The sequence below is a fragment of the Oncorhynchus kisutch genome, linkage group LG1 (genome assembly GCF_002021735.2).
Source record: "Oncorhynchus kisutch isolate 150728-3 linkage group LG1, Okis_V2, whole genome shotgun sequence".
Classification (NCBI taxonomy): domain Eukaryota; kingdom Metazoa; phylum Chordata; class Actinopteri; order Salmoniformes; family Salmonidae; genus Oncorhynchus; species Oncorhynchus kisutch.
The window spans coordinates 63,911,811-63,931,974 of record NC_034174.2 but is presented as its reverse complement, the minus strand read 5'-3'; the positions used below and the strand labels follow the sequence as shown (position 1 = coordinate 63,931,974).

The 20,164-nt window shown below is 45.4% G+C and overlaps 1 protein-coding gene and 1 pseudogene across 1 annotated transcript; both read left to right on the top strand.

The window, feature by feature from the left end:
- Window positions 1-1,007: 1,007 nt before the first annotated feature.
- LOC109894601 (uncharacterized) lies at window positions 1,008-4,234 on the top strand. The gene is made up of 7 exons (XM_031829637.1): window positions 1,008-1,278; window positions 1,759-1,871; window positions 2,065-2,116; window positions 2,316-2,516; window positions 2,701-3,021; window positions 3,224-3,760; window positions 3,960-4,234. The coding sequence occupies exons 2-7, from the start codon at window positions 1,762-1,764 to the stop codon at window positions 4,137-4,139; spliced, it is 1,401 nt and encodes a 466-aa protein (XP_031685497.1). The 5' UTR covers window positions 1,008-1,278; window positions 1,759-1,761; the 3' UTR covers window positions 4,140-4,234.
- A 1,473-nt stretch (window positions 4,235-5,707) lies between these two features.
- On the top strand, window positions 5,708-7,857 carry LOC116376211 (N-acetylmuramoyl-L-alanine amidase-like; annotated as a pseudogene).
- The last annotated feature ends 12,307 nt before the right edge of the window (window positions 7,858-20,164 follow it).

Below are 20,164 nucleotides of genomic sequence, written 5' to 3'. Positions count from 1 at the left end.
TAAGCTACCTCCAACGTTGTTTTAGAGAATTTGGCAGTATGTCCAATAGGCCTCACAACCGCAGACCACCTGTAACCACGCCAACCCAGGACCTCCACATCTGACTTCTTCACCTGTGGGATTGTCTGAGATCAGCCACCCGGATGGCTGATGATACAGCCCCTTTGTGGGGAAAAACTCATTCTGATTGGCTGGACCTGGCTCCCCAGTGGGTGTGCCCATGCCCAGTCATGTGAAATCCATAGATTAGGGCCTAATTTATTAATTTATATTGACTGATTCCCTTATATGAACTTATATGAAATTGTAGCATGTTGCATTTATGACTTTGATCTTAGCCTATATCAAATTGCTAAATGAATTGTTAGTTCATTAAAAGTGAATTACAAATCAATTACTGTAAACATCTTAATTAACTCAAAAATAACATGGTTTTAGTGGGAGTAGGGAGAATGTTTGGCCCTATTGGAAAACTTTTAAATTGTTTTCTGTTATTGATTTATACATCTTGGCTAACTGTCCAATTCACGAAACACATATTGACCTGGTTGTGACAGTAAAATGTTTAAGAGTTAATATGAATTAAACAGGCCTAAATCCTCGATTTCAAACAAATTATTGTAAACACGCTTTTTCAGCATGGATTAACAAATCATGGCATATTTGTTCAATAAACACTGATTTATCTATTTTCATACACTTTCAATGTATTAAAAGTACAGTATAATGTTAAAAATCCACCACTAGTCATTGTTGATACCTAAGCATACTGTAAATCGTATTGATTGATTCTGTAATTCATTTAATATCGCCTACTTTAAATAACCTGTGAAGCGATTTTTAAACCAACACATTTTAATATTGTATTGCATGTTTTATATATTTCTCTAACCCTTTTGTATGCGAATTGCCAATGTCAACAAACGTTCATAATTTACGTTTTTTTCCCAGTGACATCGCGTCAAAATGTTACAGGATCTGTAATCATTAGGGAGAAATAGGATTGGCCAGAGGCAAATGATACAACAGGATAAATAAATGTGCTTAGAAATGTACGACGTTGTGCGCAATAAGGAACGTGTCACCATAGAAATAGAATCTATATTAGAATTCCATGCTCGTCACAATGTCCAATTAACATACATTTGAATTCTATGTGTATTACTCAGAGGTTAATTTATTCACAATCACAACCAGCCGACAGTTTATCGATAGCAAACGCGAATTCTTCATTCAAGTCAATCAAAAAATCGCATATTTTTTCCTGTTCTCAGTAAGGTAAGTAGGTTTTCCCATAATGAGAAGGACCGATGTTGTACGCATTCGACATTTTCGAAAAACACGTTACTTGGATCATATCGAATCTGTTAGCTATATACAACCAATTTATCGATCATCTAAAATGACTTGCGTCCTCATCATAATTAAGGTCTCATTAATCTAATCTGCACTTTTATTGTTTATATTGCATGTTGTTGTTCTTTGTAAAGTATAATGTATATTATTCCCATTTAGATAACTTTTTCCAGCATTAATTTGAAAAATACAGATGTACTGCTGTAGACATCTGGTTTTGGGTTCTGTGCTCAGTAACCCTCGCTCTTTCTGCAGAGCTTTGGTCAACAAAAACAAATCATCAAAAAAGGGCTCATCACTCTCCATGGAGGAGCAGTTAGTTTGTGCCATGAACCAATTCATATCACTCTCTGCTTGCCACATTCTAAATGGTTAAGTCACTAATTGAAGGCTCTATTGCAGAAAATGCTCAAGAGGCAATTCCGTACACTGAAAGCCCAGGGAAGACTCCCGCTGGACCTCCCTCTGAGACCAATGAAGGCCTGGCTCCTGGCAGGGAAAAGAGTCTTCTTGGAGTGAGTGCAGTGTTCTCAGACTATTTTTGAATTGTACGAAACGTTATACTTCATTTAGGTAACTTGAGTTTATCACATCATTAGACAAGTGTAAATGATAACACTAATGTATCAAAATATATTAGACGACAGCAATAGTTTGATAGATAGTGTAGACAGACATAGTCTGATACATTTCCATATTCACATGAAGGCGTGAGACAGAGACATGGAAGAGATGGAGGAAGGTCTGTGTAGCTGAATTGGTGAGGACTATGTAGAGCAAACAGTACACCCACTGTAAAGCCCTTAAGATATCAGCAAGCTCATTTTTGGACCAAAAGAGAAAAACAGCAGCTATCAGTTCAAATTAATAATTTCTCCCATCATTTCAATGATGGACCAGTGTCCAGTCTCACCCGATACATCAACAGTCTGTTAATTACATATTATGTTGTTACATAGACTTGGGATGCAAAGAGGGGCCTGGAATTACAGGAGACAGAGAGAGTTCTCCTGGTCAGTTGCCAGAGAGTTCAGGATGAATTAAGGATATCTGATTTCACCGTGGACACGGCGCCCAACAAAGCCATCCAGCTTCTGAAAGAGGAGTGTTGGAAGTTGAACTTCTTGCACCTAAAGGATGAGACATGCCAGGCCACTGAGGTAAGACATAAGAGCCATCTGCAATGCCAATATTGTTTCTTAAAATGTCAAGCATCTTTGTCAATTCTGTGTATAATATGGTGTTTAAAGTTGGTCAATGTTCCAATCAACTTTGGATGCCTTTGGTTTGTTGTATTTGTGAAGTAGCTATAGGATAGTTATGTATGTCTCTGTCCATTTACAGCTCACTGAGCTGTATGGACATTCTGAGACCTCTTCAAAGGAAACTCTAATTGAAGAGAAAAGTCCAAAGACCAAGTGCCCGTCCAGTGTCGCTGGGGCTGCTGACATTGACAACACCAATGAGGAGTCTTCAGAGGAGTCTCCGAATAACAATGTGGTGGACTTTCAGGATGACTCGCTAGCCCTGGTCAGTGTGGAGAAAGACGCTGCTGGAGATGGAAATGTCCTCAGCAAGGTGGTGAAGCCCAAAGGGTGTCTGAAGGAGAGCTGCAAAGATCAGCTAACCCCAACAATCTATGATATGATTACGGAACTACCAAAGGTAAGGAACAAGAAGCCTGTTTCAGGAATATGAAAGGTCAAGTGTCTTTGCAAATTGGGTGTATCAGAGATGTCTCAAGCGGGACAATTATACAAATAAGCTGCTATAATCTTTGACTTTGGATGTCTGTGGTATGTTTTGTGAAAAAGGACAGATATCAGTTTTGTTCTTACTATTTAATTGTTCTGCATTGTCTGCTTAGTCCTATTTCGGATCCACTGAGAGCCTTCCTGAGATGTGTCTCAGAGGTCCAAATGTGTGCAGTGGAGTGCCTGATGTGTCAAATGCAGTGGGAGAGGTGTCCAGTGACACAATGACGACTGAAGCTGCTGTAGACCTTCTGGACACTGGAAATGTCCTGAGAAAGGTGGTGCAGCTATCCACCGAGAGCCATGCTGAGGTGTGCAATGGAGAGGCTGAGCTGTGCAGCGGTCCTGAGGTGTGCAGCAGAGGTCCTGAGGTGTGCAGCAGATGTCCTGAGGTGTGCAGCGGAGGTCCTGAGGTGTGCAGCGGAGGTCCTGAGGTGTGCAGTGGAGGTCCTGAGGTGTGCAGTAGAGTCCCTGAGGTGTCAAACCCAGTGGAAGAGGTGTCCAGTGATACAAAGACAGAGGCTGCTGAAGAACTTCGGGACACTGAAAATGTCCTCAGCAAGGTGGTGAAATCCAAAGGGTGGCTGAAGGAGGGCTGGGAAGATCAGCTGACCAAAGACTTCAACGATATGATTGCAAGACTCCCAAAGGTAAGGAACAAGAAGCCTGTTTCGTGATTGAAAGGTCAACTGTCCTAAGTGGGGTGCATCAGGGTTGTCTGAAACTGGACAATATTATAAATTAGCTACTATAATCTTTGACTTTGGATGTCTGTGGTATGTTTTGTGAAACAGCTAAAGGACATATGTGTTGTTCTTACTCTTGCACTGCTCTGCATGGTCTGTTTAGTCCTATTTTGCATCCAACGAGAGCCTTCCTGAGGTGTGCAGCGGAGTGCCCGAGGTGTCGAACGCAGTGGAAGTGGTGCGCAGGGACACAAAGAAGCAGAAGAAAAATGGCGTTCCTCGATTCTTCCGACGTGTGTGGAAGTTCTTCACATGCACCAACAGCCTCCCAAAAGAGGAGTGACTCAAGCACACACAACTCCGGGCTACACTTTCTCCGCCATCTCCACCTTTCCTTCCAACTGGCTCTTTTTAATTATACAAATAAAGGGGATCTGAACCACAACAAAAAACCTGTTTTCATGAGTGTTTTTCATATGACTTACTATAGTATGAAGAATGCTTTAAAGAACACTTACTAATTAACTATCCAGACAATTAAGCTGTTTTAGAAGTGCTTAAGTATGCATTAATCACAGTATTACTGCATTACACACTAGCAAATATGTACGAAATCATTTGAGATACTTTGCATATTAATGTAAGTTTGTGGTTGAATGGCTCTACTGTGGGCTATTTTCCCAATCAAAACCAAATCACAACTTTATTTGCAGAGCACATTTCTTACAGATGATGCATTTCAAAATGCATAGAAATAAAAGGTTAGAAATATAAAAATGAGAAATGAAAATAGTAAAACAATCACAGTGGACATGAGACTAATGCACTAAAATAAATGAAAATAAATAAGATAATACAATGGGAGTAAAATAGATAGTAGGACTAAGCAAAAGCACGGCTAATAAGTAGCTCTTCAAAATTACAACAGTTTGAGGCCTTCAGATCCTCCGGCAGGCTGTTCCAAAGGCCAGGACCATAGTGGCTGAAGGCAGCCTCACCACACGTTTTGGTTCTCACCTTTGGAACAACTAAAAGAACCGTGCCAGAGGATCTGAGGGATCGACCGGGCAGATACAGTATCTTAAATGCATGTCAGACATGTACTCAGGTGCAGGGCCACGTAGTGCTTAAAAATCAATTATAAAACTATAGGCAACCAACGCAGGGATTTAAAATAGTTGTTACAGTATGTTCAGTTGTATTGGTGTAATAGTGCCCTCCAGTGTTTCTGAGTAAAGGTTTAGATAAATGATGGTTGTTGTGGTGGGGCTTTGACAAAGCTATTGGAAGTTGCTAGTATGTCTTCTAAGTCAGTTTTCGGTTGCATAAGGAGACATTTCAAAGGAGGCTCCACAACTCAAAGGAGAGTACTTTGAAAATGGTTCTCTGGTCTGGCACTGATCAGAGAGAACTGTATTGTGGAAACCTGTTTTCACCTATCCAATGGTGTTGGATCAGATTTCTTGGCTGTCGGTCCAATTCAAACTCACAATCTCATGAAACACACATTGACCAGTGTGTGAGATTGAAGTATTTAACAGGTGCATGTGTCACAACTGTGTAGCATCAACATAGGAAGTGGTTTAGAGTCTTTCAAACCTGTTTGGCTGACAGGAAGTGCCGTTGGTTTAGACAGGAAACTGAGCCCAACAGCCACTAAACACAAACAACCACATGTATCTGTGTCAGATGACCCACAGATGGTGATGATGTTCTATTAAATGCCATTCAATAAATATTCTACATCTTGTTGTCGTTAATGTATGAATTTCAAGTTTGATCCGAATAGATGATAGAGCTGTTGAATGAGATAGGCCCCTAGACAGAGTTGTGAAATGTCTCAGCTTCCCATTGTTAAGATAGCATCAGATCAGATGTCTCAAATGAGCTGGATACGCAGGACGGCAAGACATGAGGACTGTAATGAAGTGCTATTTCCTATGCAAATGACCAGCTTACTGCTATTGCATTGCTATAACTGAGACAACACATAGCAACGTATTTTCACAGTAAAACATGGTAGGGCCCAGACAGAATATCTCTCACACACACACTCACTGAAAAGACACACAGACTTGCCAAGACAGGAACGCACACACTTACACACACGCAGCTCCTCCCCTTCTGGATGGGCTCCAAAGACAAAGAACTCTGTCGAGAACCAATGGGATACTGACACCAGGCTGGAGGAGACTGTCTATCATCTACGAACAACCTACCAGGAGCCAGGACTACCAGAATCTACCTACGTCATTTCAATGTATAAAATGAACTGTACGATTGTGACCGGCCTCTTTCTTTTTCCAATGGTTCGCTTGAGAACTTGACGAAACGGAGCCGTGTACGTAATTGCCAGATATCATTACGCTTGAATAAACGGCCTTTACTATACCGTATCCGCCTTGTTCAGCGTCTCGACTTGGTCTCGTTTCTCATATACCTATTCATCAACAGGACCCATTCACCCTGCACTTCCTAGGGGCCTCCAACAACATCAGCCACACCCACACCTCCATGTTCAACACCACTCTCTTTGGCTTATTCGACAAACCATCCACCATTATGTGAAGGACCATGGTGAGGCGAGAGGGGTCATTCTGACCCAAGATGGCACCACAGTGGCCATCGCTCCCATGCTTCTAGGCATTGAGGTGGGTCTGAAAGTGAAGCTGGGCATGTTTCCCCTCACCTTGGCCAAAAACCTAGGGTTGTCGTTCCTTAGCCTCCAGGCCGGCTGCTGGGACAACGTGACCCACCCCAGAGTGTTCCAGATGTCGCGGGTGCTCACCCTAGCCACCGATGCCCTCGCCAACAGGGGAATGGATGGGTCCATTTTGAGCATGGATCTTGCCAGCCTGGTCCCCTCTGAACAGCCTGGTAAACTCAGCGAGGTGCTGAAGGGTTACTACAACCATGTCCTGGAGGGTCAAGACCTGGGGGTTGTATCCAGCCACATCGGCCCCAAGCGTAGAGAGATTGCCCAAGCCCTGCTGGGCACCCTGGACACCCAGAGGCAGGTGATGGAGACCCTATACCTGGTGTGGAGGCTGGAGGACACTCAGTGGATAGCCAAGGATACAGGGGTGGAAAAATGCAGTGAGAAACATAATGCTGGAATTTGTCTACAGATACTGGGGTGAGTCTCAGGGAAGGAGAGAGGGAACCTTTACCCCTGTAATTATGAAATTGTAGGTGATAAATGGCTATTCATTTGAAGTCTACAGAATATTGGTCTGTAAACATGAAGAGTAATTGATCCTGTTCTACTCTGGTTCAACCTCTCCTCTCCAGACTGCCCTCCCATCATCCCACGGTGTCATTGGGGGGCGAAACCCTACCGAGGGTCTCCCTTCCCTCTTGCCCTGCCCCTCCCCTTCCTGTATATCCACCACACCTACGAGCCAGACAGGCCCTGTCACTCCTTCAGGCAGTGCTCCAGGAGCATGAGGGCCATGCAGCGCTTACACCAAGAAGACAACGGCTGGGCCGACATCGGATATAGGTGAACATTGACCCCCTCATCCATTCGCAGATATTAACAAACCCTTTATACTAAGCTTCATAGATGGAGACAAGTGTGCTGTGTCAGCCTACAATTACTGAAGCAGTCATATTATAGCAAATCTTAACATGATGTTACACAGTATAACCTGAAGCAAAATATAATAACAAGATGCTATAACAAGAATCAGGGTTGTGAGATAATGCAATTTGTTTAATCACTCCAACTCCTAAATGTATGTTCCCCTAAGCTTTGTGGTGGGTTCTGACGGGTACATCTACGAGGGGCGCGGCTGGCATCACCTTGGCAACCACACCAGGAGGCAGAACCCTTACGGTTACGGCGTGGCCTTCATTGGCAACTACTCCTCCTCTCTGCCCTCACTCCATGCCCTGGATCTGGTGCGCCAACACCTGGCCAAGTGTGCAGTGGATGGCGGGCGCCTGCAGGCCAACTTGGCCTGTATCTCTGTCAGATGACCCAGCACCATCAGCTGGTGGACACTTCGTTTCCAGGAGACGCCCTCTACTCAGAAATCAGGGGCTGTGAGCACTTTTAATACATACACAATTGTCACGACTTCCGTTCTGCGGTCGATGTCACCGGCTTTCTAGTCACCACCGATCCATGTTTCAGTTTCGTTTTGTTTTGTTTGGTCTGTATTACACACACCTGGTTTCAATTCCCATGTCATGTTCCTTATTTAACCCTCTGGCATACACGTCTGTTCTGTCCGTGATTGTTGCTGTCTTTAGTGGTTGTTGTATGTGCTAGTTTGTATGTATATTCCTATTTGAAATTTTTGCCCGATTTTTTGAGTAAACTCCGTTGTGTTGCTCAAAACCTGTGTCCAGCGCCTGACTCCGCTACATCTCTGCACCCAATCGCTGACAGAATCACAGACCGTTCAAATGGAGTCAGCAGGTGCAGCCAGCCCTTCTCTCCCAGTAGAGGAGCGCGTCCAGCAGCACGCGACCATGTTACACAGTCTAGGGACAGCCATGGATTGCGTGCTGCAAACAATGGACAGATGGGAGAGAGGAGACTTTCCTGTCAATCCTACATCACCACCTCCGCCCGCACCTCAACCTACACCGATGTCCACCCCTCCGTCGTCAGGACCCAGTGAGATTCGGCTCTCGCTCCCGGGAGGGTATGACGGAACAGCTGCCGGGTGGCAGGGGTTCCTACTCCAGCTGGAGCTCTACCTGGCAGCTGTTCAGCCGGCCCCTTCGGGACGCGAGAGAGTGAGCGCCCTCATCTCCTGCCTGACTGGAAAAGCCCTGGAGTGGGCCAACGCCATCTGGGGTAGGGAAGGCCCGACTATGGATGATTACGAGGACTTCTCCCGCCGCTACCATCTGGGGAAGGGAAGGTCCGATTCTGGATGACTACGAGGACTTCTCCCGCCGCTTCCATCTGTGGAAGGGAAGGCCCGACTCTGGATGACTATGAGGACTTCTCCCTCCGCTTCCGGGCAGTTTTTGATCATCCACCTGAAGGCAGAGCGGCGGGAGAGAGATTGTTCCATCTGAGACAGGAGATGAGGAGCGCTCAAGAGTTCGCACTGGACTTCAGAACTCTGGCAGCTGGTGCGGGATGGAATGAGCGGGCCCTGATCGACCACTATAGGTGTAGTTTACGAGAGGGCGTTCGTAGGGAGCTAGCCTGCAGTGACACCACTCTCAACCTGGACCAGCTGGTGGACTTGTCTATCCGGCTGGATAACCTGTTGGCCTCCCACGGATGTCTGGATCGAGGTCTGCCCATTCCATTTCCCAGCACCTTAGATTCAACACCGATGGAGTTGGGAGGGGCTGCTATGAGGGGGACCGGAGGGGGGACCATTCCCTGCACCAGCTGTGGCCGCAGAGGGCACACTGCTGGTCGGTGCTGGGGTGGTTCTCCAGGAGGTCGAGGTAGCAGGCGGAGCACTGGTGGGTCATCCCAGGTGAGTAGGCACACAACTCACCCAGAGCCCCCTGTTGCACACATGTGGTTACCTATAGAATTTCCTGAGTCCTCCCCACATTCCCAGCATAAGGTGCTAGTAGATTCAGGTGCAGCTGGGAACTTTATTGACCGCTCCTTGGCACATAGATCAGGGATTCCTATTGTTCCTGTTGATGTTCCCTTCCCTGTACATGCCTTAGTTATTCGCCCTTTGGGGTCGGGGCTAATTGGGGAGGTCACAGCGCCCATTGCTATGAGAACGCAAGGGGGTCACGAGGAGAGAGTTAGACTCTTCCTGATCGACTCTCCTGCGTTTCCTGTTGTGTTTGGTCTTCCCTGGTTGGCCTCTCATGATCCTATTATTTCGTGGCAACAGAGGGCTCTCAAGGGATGGTCCTGTCAGTGTTCAGGGAGGTGTATAGGTGTTTCCTTAGGTGCCACTATGGTGGAAAGTCCAAACCAGGTTTCCACCATGCACATTCCCCCCGAATATGCCGATTTGGCACTCGCCTTCTGTAAAAAAATTATCCTCTGTCACAGGAGGATATGGTGGCTATGGAGACATATGTCACCAAATCTCTGGGACAGGGATACATTCAACCTTCCATCTCACCTGTCTCCTTGAGTTTCTTTTTTGTGAAGAAGAAGGATGGAGGTTTGCGCCCGTGTATTGATTATCAAAGTTTAAATAAGATCACGGTAAAATACAGTTACCCGCTACCGCTCATAGCCAGTATGACCGAGTGACGGGGCGGCGCTTCTTCAGAAAATTGGACCTCAGGAGCGCTTACAACCTGGTGCGTATCCAGGCGGGAGATGACTGGAAAACAGCATTCAGCACCACTTCTGGGCATTATGAGTACCTCTTCATGCCGTACGAGTTAATGAATGCTTCATCAGTCTTACAATCCTTTGTAGATGATATTTTCAGGGACCTGCACGGGCAGGGTGTAGTGGTGTATATAGATGACATTCTAATATACTCCGCTACACGCGCCGAGCATGTGTCCCTGGTACGCAGGGTGCTTGGTCGACTGTTGGAACATGACCTGTACGTCAAGGCTGAGAAATGTCTGTTCTTCCAACAGTTCATCTCCTTCCTAGGGTACCGTTTTTCAGTGTCAGGGGTAGAGATGGAGAATGACCGCATTTCAGCCGTTTGTAATTGGCCGACTCCAACCACGGTAAAGGAGGTGCAGCGGTTTTTAGGGTTTGCCAACTATTACCTGAGATTTATCCGGGGTTTTGGTCAGGTAGCGGCTCCAATTACCTCACTGCTGAAGGGGGGACCGGTGTGACTGCAGTGGATAGCTGGGGCGGACAGGGCTTTTGGTCACCTGAAGGCTCTGTTTACCTCGGCTCCCGTGCTGGCTCATCCTGATCCCTCCTTAGCGTACGCCACTAAAGCTCCGCCCCTGTGCATTATTTTCTAAGAAGTTCAGCCTGGCGGAGCGAAACTATGATGTGGGGGACCGGGAGCTATTGGCTGTTGTCAAGGCTCTGAAAGCGTGGAGACATTGGCTTGAGAGGGCTAGACACCCTTTTCTCATTTGGACTGACCACCGCACTGGAGTACATTTTAGCAGCGAGGAGACTGAACGCTCGCCAGGCAAGGTGGGCAATGTCTTTCACCCGTTTTGTTTTCACCCTTTCCTACAAACCAGGTTCCCAGAACGTTAAGGCAGATGCACTGTCCCAGATGTATGATACAGAGGAGCGGTCCACGGATCCCACTCCCATAATTCCAGCTTCTCGCCTGGTGGCACCGGTGGTACGGGAGGTGGACGCGGACATCGAGCGGTTTTCACGTGTAGAGCCCACTCCCCCTGAGTGTCCAGCTGGGCGTCTGGACGTTACGTTTGATGTCCGCGATCGTTTGATCTGTTGTGCTCACACGTCACCCTCCTCTGGTCATCATGGCATCGCTCGGAGGGTTCGCTGCCTTGCTCGGAAGTACTGGTGGCACACTTTAGCTAAGGACGTGAGGGTTTATGTTTCCTTCTGTTCGGTATGCGCACAGTGCAAGGCACCTAAACATCTGCCCAGGGGGAAATTACAACCCCTTTCCGTTCCACAACGACCGTGGTCACACCTATCGGTGGATTTCGTGACAGATCTTCCCCCGTAGCGGGGTAACATCACAATCCTGGTCGTTGTGGATCGATTTTCTAAGTCCTACCGTCTCCTTTCTTTGCCCGGTCTCCCTACGGCTCTACAAACTGCGGAGGCCCTGTTCACCCACCTATTCCGGCACTACGGGATGCCTGAGGATATAGTTTCTGATCGGGGTCCCCAATTCACGTCTAGAGTCTGGAGGGCGTTTATGGAATGCCTGGGGGTCTCGGTCAGCCTTACCTCAGGTTTCCACTCCGAGAGTAACGGGCAGGTGGAAAGAGTCAACCATGATGTGGGTAGGTTTCTGCGGTCCTATTGCCAGGTCCTGGCACCATGGCATCAGAGCCAGATTGAGGCTCCTGCTGTGGTTGAATGGTTTCGGCACTCAGAGGAGACATGCTGCCCACGCTGCCCATGTGCGGCTACAACGGGCCGCCAGGAGGCAAAAGGTGAGTGCTGACCGCCACCGCAGTGAGGCCCCGGTGTATGCACCGGGTCTGGCTCTCGACCCGAAACCTGCCCCTTCACCTGCCCTGCCCTCCAAGGTGGCATAGCAGTTCAGACGTCTTTTGTCCTCGTCTTGTCGTGTCCTGTATATATATATATTTACAACTTTTTCACATACATTTTATTTTTATTTTCCATCAACTCATCTTCAAAACACTCTCCTGCAACCCGCCTCACCAATGTATATTTATAAAAAAGTATTATTTACCTCAGATCTGTAATCCTCCAAGAAGCTAGCCAGAAACTCCAGGAGGCTGGCCTGAAACTAGCCAGAAGCTAATCCAGAAGCTAGTTCAGAAGCTAGTTGGCTCCTTTACTGGCAAGTCGTTGGTGTTCAGCTAACCACGGTTTGTGGTCATCGGCTATCCTTTGGCTCGAAAGTCTATCGCCAGTTCTGTACGGCGCAGCGCGGCTCGGAGCGGAGCATACCGGACCAATTTTTCTCTCCATGTCCCTGGATTTCGACTGCTCTCTGGACATTCATGCCCGGATCTCACAGCTAGCTAGCTGCTATCCGTGTGACTATCGGCCTTCGTCGATTCCGGAGCAAACATCAATTGTTCCGGAGCTAGCAAGCTCCGTCAATCACTCCTGAGTTCCATCAATCGCACCTGGGCTGCAGTCGCCTATCCGGACCCGTTTTGCTGCCTTCGCGGAGCCCCACCGGGCCTTCACAACTGGACTGCCGACGTTATCTACCCGAAGGAGTTATTCGGCTGGCTCCTCCGTCGCGACGTTACCTAATCGCCCATCTGCGGCCTGCTAACCGTTAGCTGTCTTACCGGCTGCTATCTGAATAGACAATCGGACAATTTTTTTTATTTTTTTATTATTATTATTATGTTTTCTTCTTGGGCCTCTATAACTATATCTATTGTTTTTATTTTTGTTGTTGTTGTGTGATTTGGATTGATCCCCTCTACCACACGGAACCCCACTAATCTACTGACGGAGCGCAGGAGGTGGCTAACAACAGACCTCCATCCTATGCTAGCTTGCTACCGATGCCCTGGCTAGCTGTCTAAATCACCAACCAACCTCTCCACTCACCGGACCCTTTTGATCACTCGACTAAGCATGCCTCTCCTTAATGTCAATATGTCTTGTCCATTTCTGTTCTGGTTAGTGTTTATTGGCTTATTTCACTGTAGAGCCTCTAGTCCTGCTCACTATACCTTATCCAACCTATTAGTTCCACCACCCACACATGCAATGACATCTCCTGGTTTCAACGATGTTTCTAGAGACAATATCTCTCTCTTCATCACTCAATACCTAGGTTTACCTCCACTGTATTCACATCCTACCATACATTTGTCTGTACATTATACCTTGATGCTATTTTATCGCCCCCAGAAACCTCCTTTTACTCTATGTTCCAGACGTTCTAGACGACCAATTCTCATAGCTTTTAGCCGTACCCTTATTCTACTCCTCCTATGTTCCTCTGGCGATGTAGAGGTGAATCCAGGCCCTGCAGTGCCTAGCTCCACTCCTATTCCCCAGGCGCTCTCTTTTGACGACTTCTGTAACCGTAATAGCCTTGGTTTCATGCATGTTAACATTAGAAGCCTCCTCCCTAAGTTTGTTCTGCTTTAGCACACTCTGCCAAACCGGATGTTCTAGCTATGTCTGAATCCTGGCTTAGGAAGACCACCAAAAACTCAGACATTTTAATTCCAAACTACAACATTTTCAGACAAGATAGAACTGCCAAAGGGGGCGGTGTTGCAATCTACTGCAAAGATAGCCTGCAGAGTTCTGTCCTACTATCCAGGTCTGTACCCAAACAATTTGAACTTCTACTTTTAAAAATCCACCTCTCTAAAAACAAGTCTCTCACCGTTGCCGCCTGCTATAGACCACCCTCTGCCCCCAGCTGTGCTCTGGACACCATATGTGAACTGATTGCCCCCCATCTATCTTCAGAGTTCGTGCTGCTAGGCGACCTAAACTGGAACATGCTTAACACCCCAGCCATCCGTCAATCTAAACTTGATGCCCTCAATCTCACACAAATAATCAATGAACCTACCAGGTACCTCCCCAAAACCTTAAACACGGGCACCCTCATAGATATCATCCTAACCAACTTCCCCTCTAAATACACCTCTGCTGTCTTCAACCAAGATCTCAGCGATCACTGCCTCATTGCCTGCATCCGTAATGGGTCAGCGGTCAAACGACCTCCACTCATCACTGTAAAACGCTCCCTGAAACACTTCTGCGAGCAGGCCTTTCTAATCGACCTGGCCGGGGTATCCTGGAAGGATATTGATCTCATCCCGTCAGTAGAGGATGCCTGGATATTTTTTTTAAATGCCTTCCTAACCATCTTAAATAAACATGCCCCATTTAAGAAATTTAGAACCAGGAACAGATATAGCCCTTGGTTCTCCCCAGACCTGACTGCCCTTAACCAACACAAAAACATCCTATGGCGTTCTGCATTAGCATCGAACAGCCCCCGTGATATGCAGCTGTTCAGGGAAGCTAGAAATCATTATACACAGGCAGTTAGAAAAGCCAAGGCTAGCTTTTTCAAGCAGAAATTTGCTTCCTGCAACACTAACTCAAAAAAGTTCTGGGACACTGTAAAGTCCATGGAGAATAAGAACACCTCCTCCCAGCTGCCCACTGCACTGAAGATAGGAAACACTGTCACCACTGATAAATCCACCATAATTGAGAATTTCAATAAGCATTTTTCTACGGCTGGCCATGCTTTCCACCTGGCTACTCCTACCCCGGACAACAGCACTGCACCCCCAACAGCAACTCGCCCAAGCCTTCCCCATTTCTCCTTCTCCCAAATCCATTCAGCTGATGTTCTGAAAGAGCTGCAAAATCTGGACCCCTACAAATCAGCCGGGCTAGACAATCTGGACCCGTTCTTTCTAAAATTATCTGCCGAAATTGTTGCCACCCCTATCACTAGCCTGTTCAACCTCTCTTTCGTGTCGTCTGAGATTCCCAAAGATTGGAAAGCAGCTGCGGTCATCCCCCTCTTCAAAGGGGGGGACACTCTTGACCCAAACTGCTACAGACCTATATCTATCCTACCGTGCCTTTCTAAGGTCTTCGAAAGCCAAGTCAACAAACAGATTACCGACCATTTCGAATCTCACCATACCTTCTCTGCTATGCAATCCGGTTTCAGAGCTGGTCATGGGTGCACCTCAGCCACGCTCAAGGTCCTAAACGATATCTTAACCGCCATCGATAAGAAACATTACTGTGCAGCCGTATTCATTGATCTGGCCAAGGCTTTCGACTCTGTCAATCACCATATCCTCATCGGCAGACTCGACAGCCTTGGTTTCTCAAATGATTGCCTCGCCTGGTTCACCAACTACTTCTCTGATAGAGTTCAGTGTGTCAAATCGGAGGGTCTGCTGTCCGGACCTCTGGCAGTCTCTATGGGGGTGCCACAGGGTTCAATTCTTGGTCCGACTCTCTTCTCTGTATACATCAATGAGGTCGCTCTTGCTGCTGGTGAGTCCCTGATCCACCTCTACGCAGACGACACCATTCTGTATACTTCCGGCCCTTCTTTGGACACTGTGTTAACAACCCTCCAGGCAAGCTTCAATGCCATACAACTCTCCTTCCGTGGCCTCCAATTGCTCTTAAATACAAGTAAAACTAAATGCATGCTCTTCAACCGATCGCTACCTGCACCTACCCACCTGTCCAACATCACTACTCTGGACGGCTCTGACTTAGAATACGTGGACAACTACAAATACTTAGGTGTCTGGTTAGACTGTAAACTCTCCTTCCAGACCCATATCAAACATCTCCAATCCAAAGTTAAATCTAGAATTGGCTTCCTATTTCGCAACAAAGCATCCTTCACTCATGCTGCCAAACATACCCTTGTAAAACTGACCATCCTACCAATCCTCGACTTTGGCGATGTCATTTACAAAATAGCCTCCAATACCCTACTCAACAAATTGGATGCAGTCTATCACAGTGCAATCCGTTTTATCACCAAAGCCCCATATACTACCCACCATTGCGACCTGTACGCTCTCGTTGGCTGGCCCTCGCTTCATACTCGTCGCCAAACCCACTGGCTCCATGTCATCTACAAGACCCTGCTAGGTAAAGTCCCCCCTTATCTCAGCTCGCTGGTCACCATAGCATCTCCCACCTGTAGCACACGCTCCAGCAGGTATATCTCTCTAGTCACCCCCAAAACCAATTCTTTCTTTGGCCGCCTCTCCTTCCAGTTCTCTGCTGCCAATGACTGGAACGAACTACAAAAATCTCTGAAACTGGAAACACTTATCTCCCTCACTAGCTTTAAGCACCAACTGTCAGAGCAGCTCACAGATTACTGCACCTGTACATAGCCCACCTATAATTTAGCCCAAACAACTACCTCTTTCCCAACTGTATTTAATTTTAATTTATTTATTTATTTTGCTCCTTTGCACCCCATTATTTTTTATTTCTACTTTGCACATTCTTCCATTGCAAAACTACCATTCCAGTATTTTACTTGCTATATTGTATTTACTTTGCCATCATGGCCTTTTTTGCCTTTACCTCCCTTCTCACCTCATTTGCTCATATTGTATATAGACTTGTTTTCTACTGCATTATTGACTGTATGTTTGTTTTTACTCCATGTGTAACTCTGTGTCGTTTTATCTGTCGAACTGCTTTGCTTTATCTTGGCCAGGTCGCAATTGTAAATGAGAACTTGTTCTCAACTTGCCTACCTGGTTAAATAAAGGTAAAATAAAAAAATTTTAAAAAAAAAGCTGGGTCCGCGGTTTGTGGGGCCATTTAAAGTCCTGAGGAGACTGAACAAGGTTTGTTATCATTCCATGTGTCTCTCCTCAGGCCGGTGGTGGCTGGTCCGCTCCAGCAGTCTGAGATGCTGAAGGTTCCTCCACCCCCTCTGGACATCGAGGGGGTCCCAGCATATACCTTATTAGCCATAATGGACTCAAGGCGTCGGGTGAGGGGCCTTCAGTACCTCGTGGAGTGGGAGGGGTACGGCCCGGAGGAGACATGCTGGGTACCGGTGGAGGACATCCTAGATCCTTCATTGCTACAGGAGTTTCACCGTCTCCACCCGGATTGCCCTGCGTCCAGTCCTCCTGATCGTCCCCGAGGCCGGTGTCAGCGCGCGGCTGGTACCGCGCGTCAAAGGGGGGGTACTGTCACGACTTCCGTCTATGTCGGCCCTTCTCCTTGTTCGGGTGATGTTCGGCGGTCGACGTCATCGGCTTTCTAGTCACCACCGATCCATGTTTCAGTTTCGTTTTGTTTTGTCTGTATTACACACACCTGGTTTCAATTCCCATATCATGTTCCTTATTTAACCCTCTGGCATACATTTCTGTTCTGTCTGTGATTGTTGGTGTCTTTAGTGGTTGTTGTATGTGCTAGTTTGTATGTATGTTCCTATTTGGAATTTTTGCCTGACTTTTTAGTAAACTCCGTTGTGTTGCTCAAAACCTGTGTCCTGCGCCTGGCTCCGCTACATCTCTGCACCCAATCGTTGACGACAATCAAAAGGGCATCACAGTTGCACCAGAACACTATTCAGTCATTACACAATTGTGTCCTTTTTCCTACATTAGACATTAGTGATAAACACCAACATTAATCTTTTTGTCCACTGTTGATATTGATGCTGCTGACAAAGCAACCTTTTACAGAAACCAGCTCATCGAGAAAGGACCAATGAAGAAGACAAGCATGTAAAAAGCAGTGTGGAATAAAACCAGTTTTGTCAAAATGTCTCATTGGATTGTATGGGGGTATCAATTTCTTGATGTGTTTTAGAGTTATAACAGTGTATAACACTCACCCTTATGGTTGTCACTGTGTCACGACTTTCCCCGAAGTTGGACCCACTCCTTGTTCGGGCGGTGTTCGTTAGTCGACGTCACCGGCCTTCTAGCCACAGCCAATCCACTTTTCATTTTCCATTTGTTTTGTCTTTTTTGTACACACCGGATTTCAATCCCACAATTACCTGTTCATTATTTAACCCTCTGTTCCCCACTGGTTTTTGTAAGTGATTGTTTATTGTACTTTCGGTCTGTCATGGTGTGCGTGTATTTGTTACTTTGCTTATTTGACATTTTGAGTAAAAGTACATTGATTTCTCATATCTGCTGTCCTGCGCCTGACACTCTACACCAGCTACACCTAGGACCCATTAGACATTGCTTCACATTACAGTATTGTAACACAACAGAGAGACATGTACAGTATACTGAACAAAAATATTAGTGCAACATGTAAAGTGTTGGTCCCATGTTTCATGAGCTGAAATAAAAGACCCCAGGAATGTTCCATACTCACAAAAAGCTTATTTCTCTCCAATTTTGTGCTGAAATAATCCATCCAACTGACAGGAGTGGCATTTCAAGAAGCTGATTAAACAGCATGATCATTACACCGGTGCACCTTGTCCTGGGGACAATACAGAGCCACTCTAAAATGAGCAATTTTATCACACTACAAAATACCTCAGATGTATCAAGTTGAGGGAGTTTGTAATTGGCATGCTGACTGCATTAATGTCCACTAGCGCTATTGCCAGATAATTGAATGTAAATGTATCAACAATAAGCTACCTCCAACGTTGTTTTAGAGAATTTGGCAGTATGTCCAATAGGCCTCACAACCGCAGACCACCTGTAACCACGCCAGCCCAGGACCTCCACATCTGACTTCTTCACCTGTGGGATTGTCTGAGATCAGCCACCCGGATGGCTGATGATACAGCCCATTTGTGTGGAAAAACGAAGTCTGATTGTCTGGACCTGGCTCCCCAGTGGGTGGGCTTATGCCCAGTCATGTGAAATCCATAGATTAGAGCCTCATGTATTCATTTAAATTGACTGATTTCCTTATATGAACTTATAACTCAGTAAAATCGTTGACATTGTAGCATGTTGCATTTATGACTTTGATCTTAGCCTATATCAAATTGCTAAATGAATTGTTAGTTCATTAAAAGTGAATTACAAATCAATTACTGTAAACATCTTAATTAACTCAAAAATAACATGGTTTTAGTGGGAGTATGGAGAATGTTTGGCCCTATTGGAAAACTTTGAAATTGTTTTCTGTTATTGATTTATACATCTTGGCTATCTGTCCAATTCACGAAACACATATTGACCTGGTTGTGACAGTAAAATGTTTAACAGTTAATATGAATTAAACAGGCCTAAATCCTCGATTTCAAACAAATTATTGTAAACACGCTTTATCAGCATGGATTAACAAATCATGGCATATTTGTTCAATAAACACTGATTTATCTATTTTCATACACTTTCAATGTATTAAAAGTACAGTATAATGTTAAAAATCCACCACTAGTCATTGTTGATACCTAAGCATACTGTAAATCGTATTGATTGATTCTGTAATTCATTTCATACCGCCTACTTTAAATAGCCTGTGGTCTTCAAGTTTGAAGCGATTTTTAAACCAACACATTTTAATATTGTATTGCATGTTTTATATATTTCTCTAACCCTTTTGTATGCGAATTGCCAATGTCAACAAACGTTCATAATTTACGTTTTTTTCCCAGTGACATCGCGTCAAAATGTTACAGGATCTGTAATCATTAGGGAGAAATAGGATTGGCCAGAGGCAAATGATACAACAGGATAAATAAATGTGCTTAGAAATGTACGACGTTGTGCGCAATAAGGAACGTGTCACCATAGAAATAGAATCTATATTAGAATTCCATGCTCGTCACAATGTCCAATTAACATACATTTGAATTCTATGTGTATTACTCAGAGGTTAATTTATTCACAATCACAACCAGCCGACAGTATATCGATAGCAAACGCGAATTCTTCATTCAAGTCAATCAAAAAATCGTATATTTTTTCCTGTTCTCAGTAAGGTAAGTAGGTTTTCCCATAATGAGAAGGACCGATGTTGCACGCATTCGACAATTTCGAAAAACACGTTACTTGGATCATATCGAATCTGTTAGCTATATACAACCAATTTATCGATCATCTAAAATGACTTGCGTCCTCATCATAATTAAGGTCTCATTAATCTAATCTGCACTTTTATTGTTTATATTGCATGTTGTTGTTCTATGTAAAGTATAATGTATATTATTCCCATTTAGATAACTTTTTCCAGCATTAATTTGAAAAATACAGATGTACTGCTGTAGACATCTGGTTTTGGGTTCTGTGCTCAGTAACCCTCGCTCTTTCTGATGAGCTTTGGTCAACAAAAACAAATCATCAAAAAAGGGCTCATCACTCTCCATG

Coding starts and splice junctions, on each gene's coding strand:
- LOC109894601 (XM_031829637.1), top strand. CDS start 1,762: ATGCTCAAGAGGCAATTCCGTACACTGAAAGCCCAGGGAAGACTCCCG. Junction 2,517..2,700: donor AGACATGCCAGGCCACTGAG/GTAAGACATAAG, acceptor GTCCATTTACAG/CTCACTGAGCTGTATGGACA. Junction 3,761..3,959: donor TGATTGCAAGACTCCCAAAG/GTAAGGAACAAG, acceptor TGGTCTGTTTAG/TCCTATTTTGCATCCAACGA.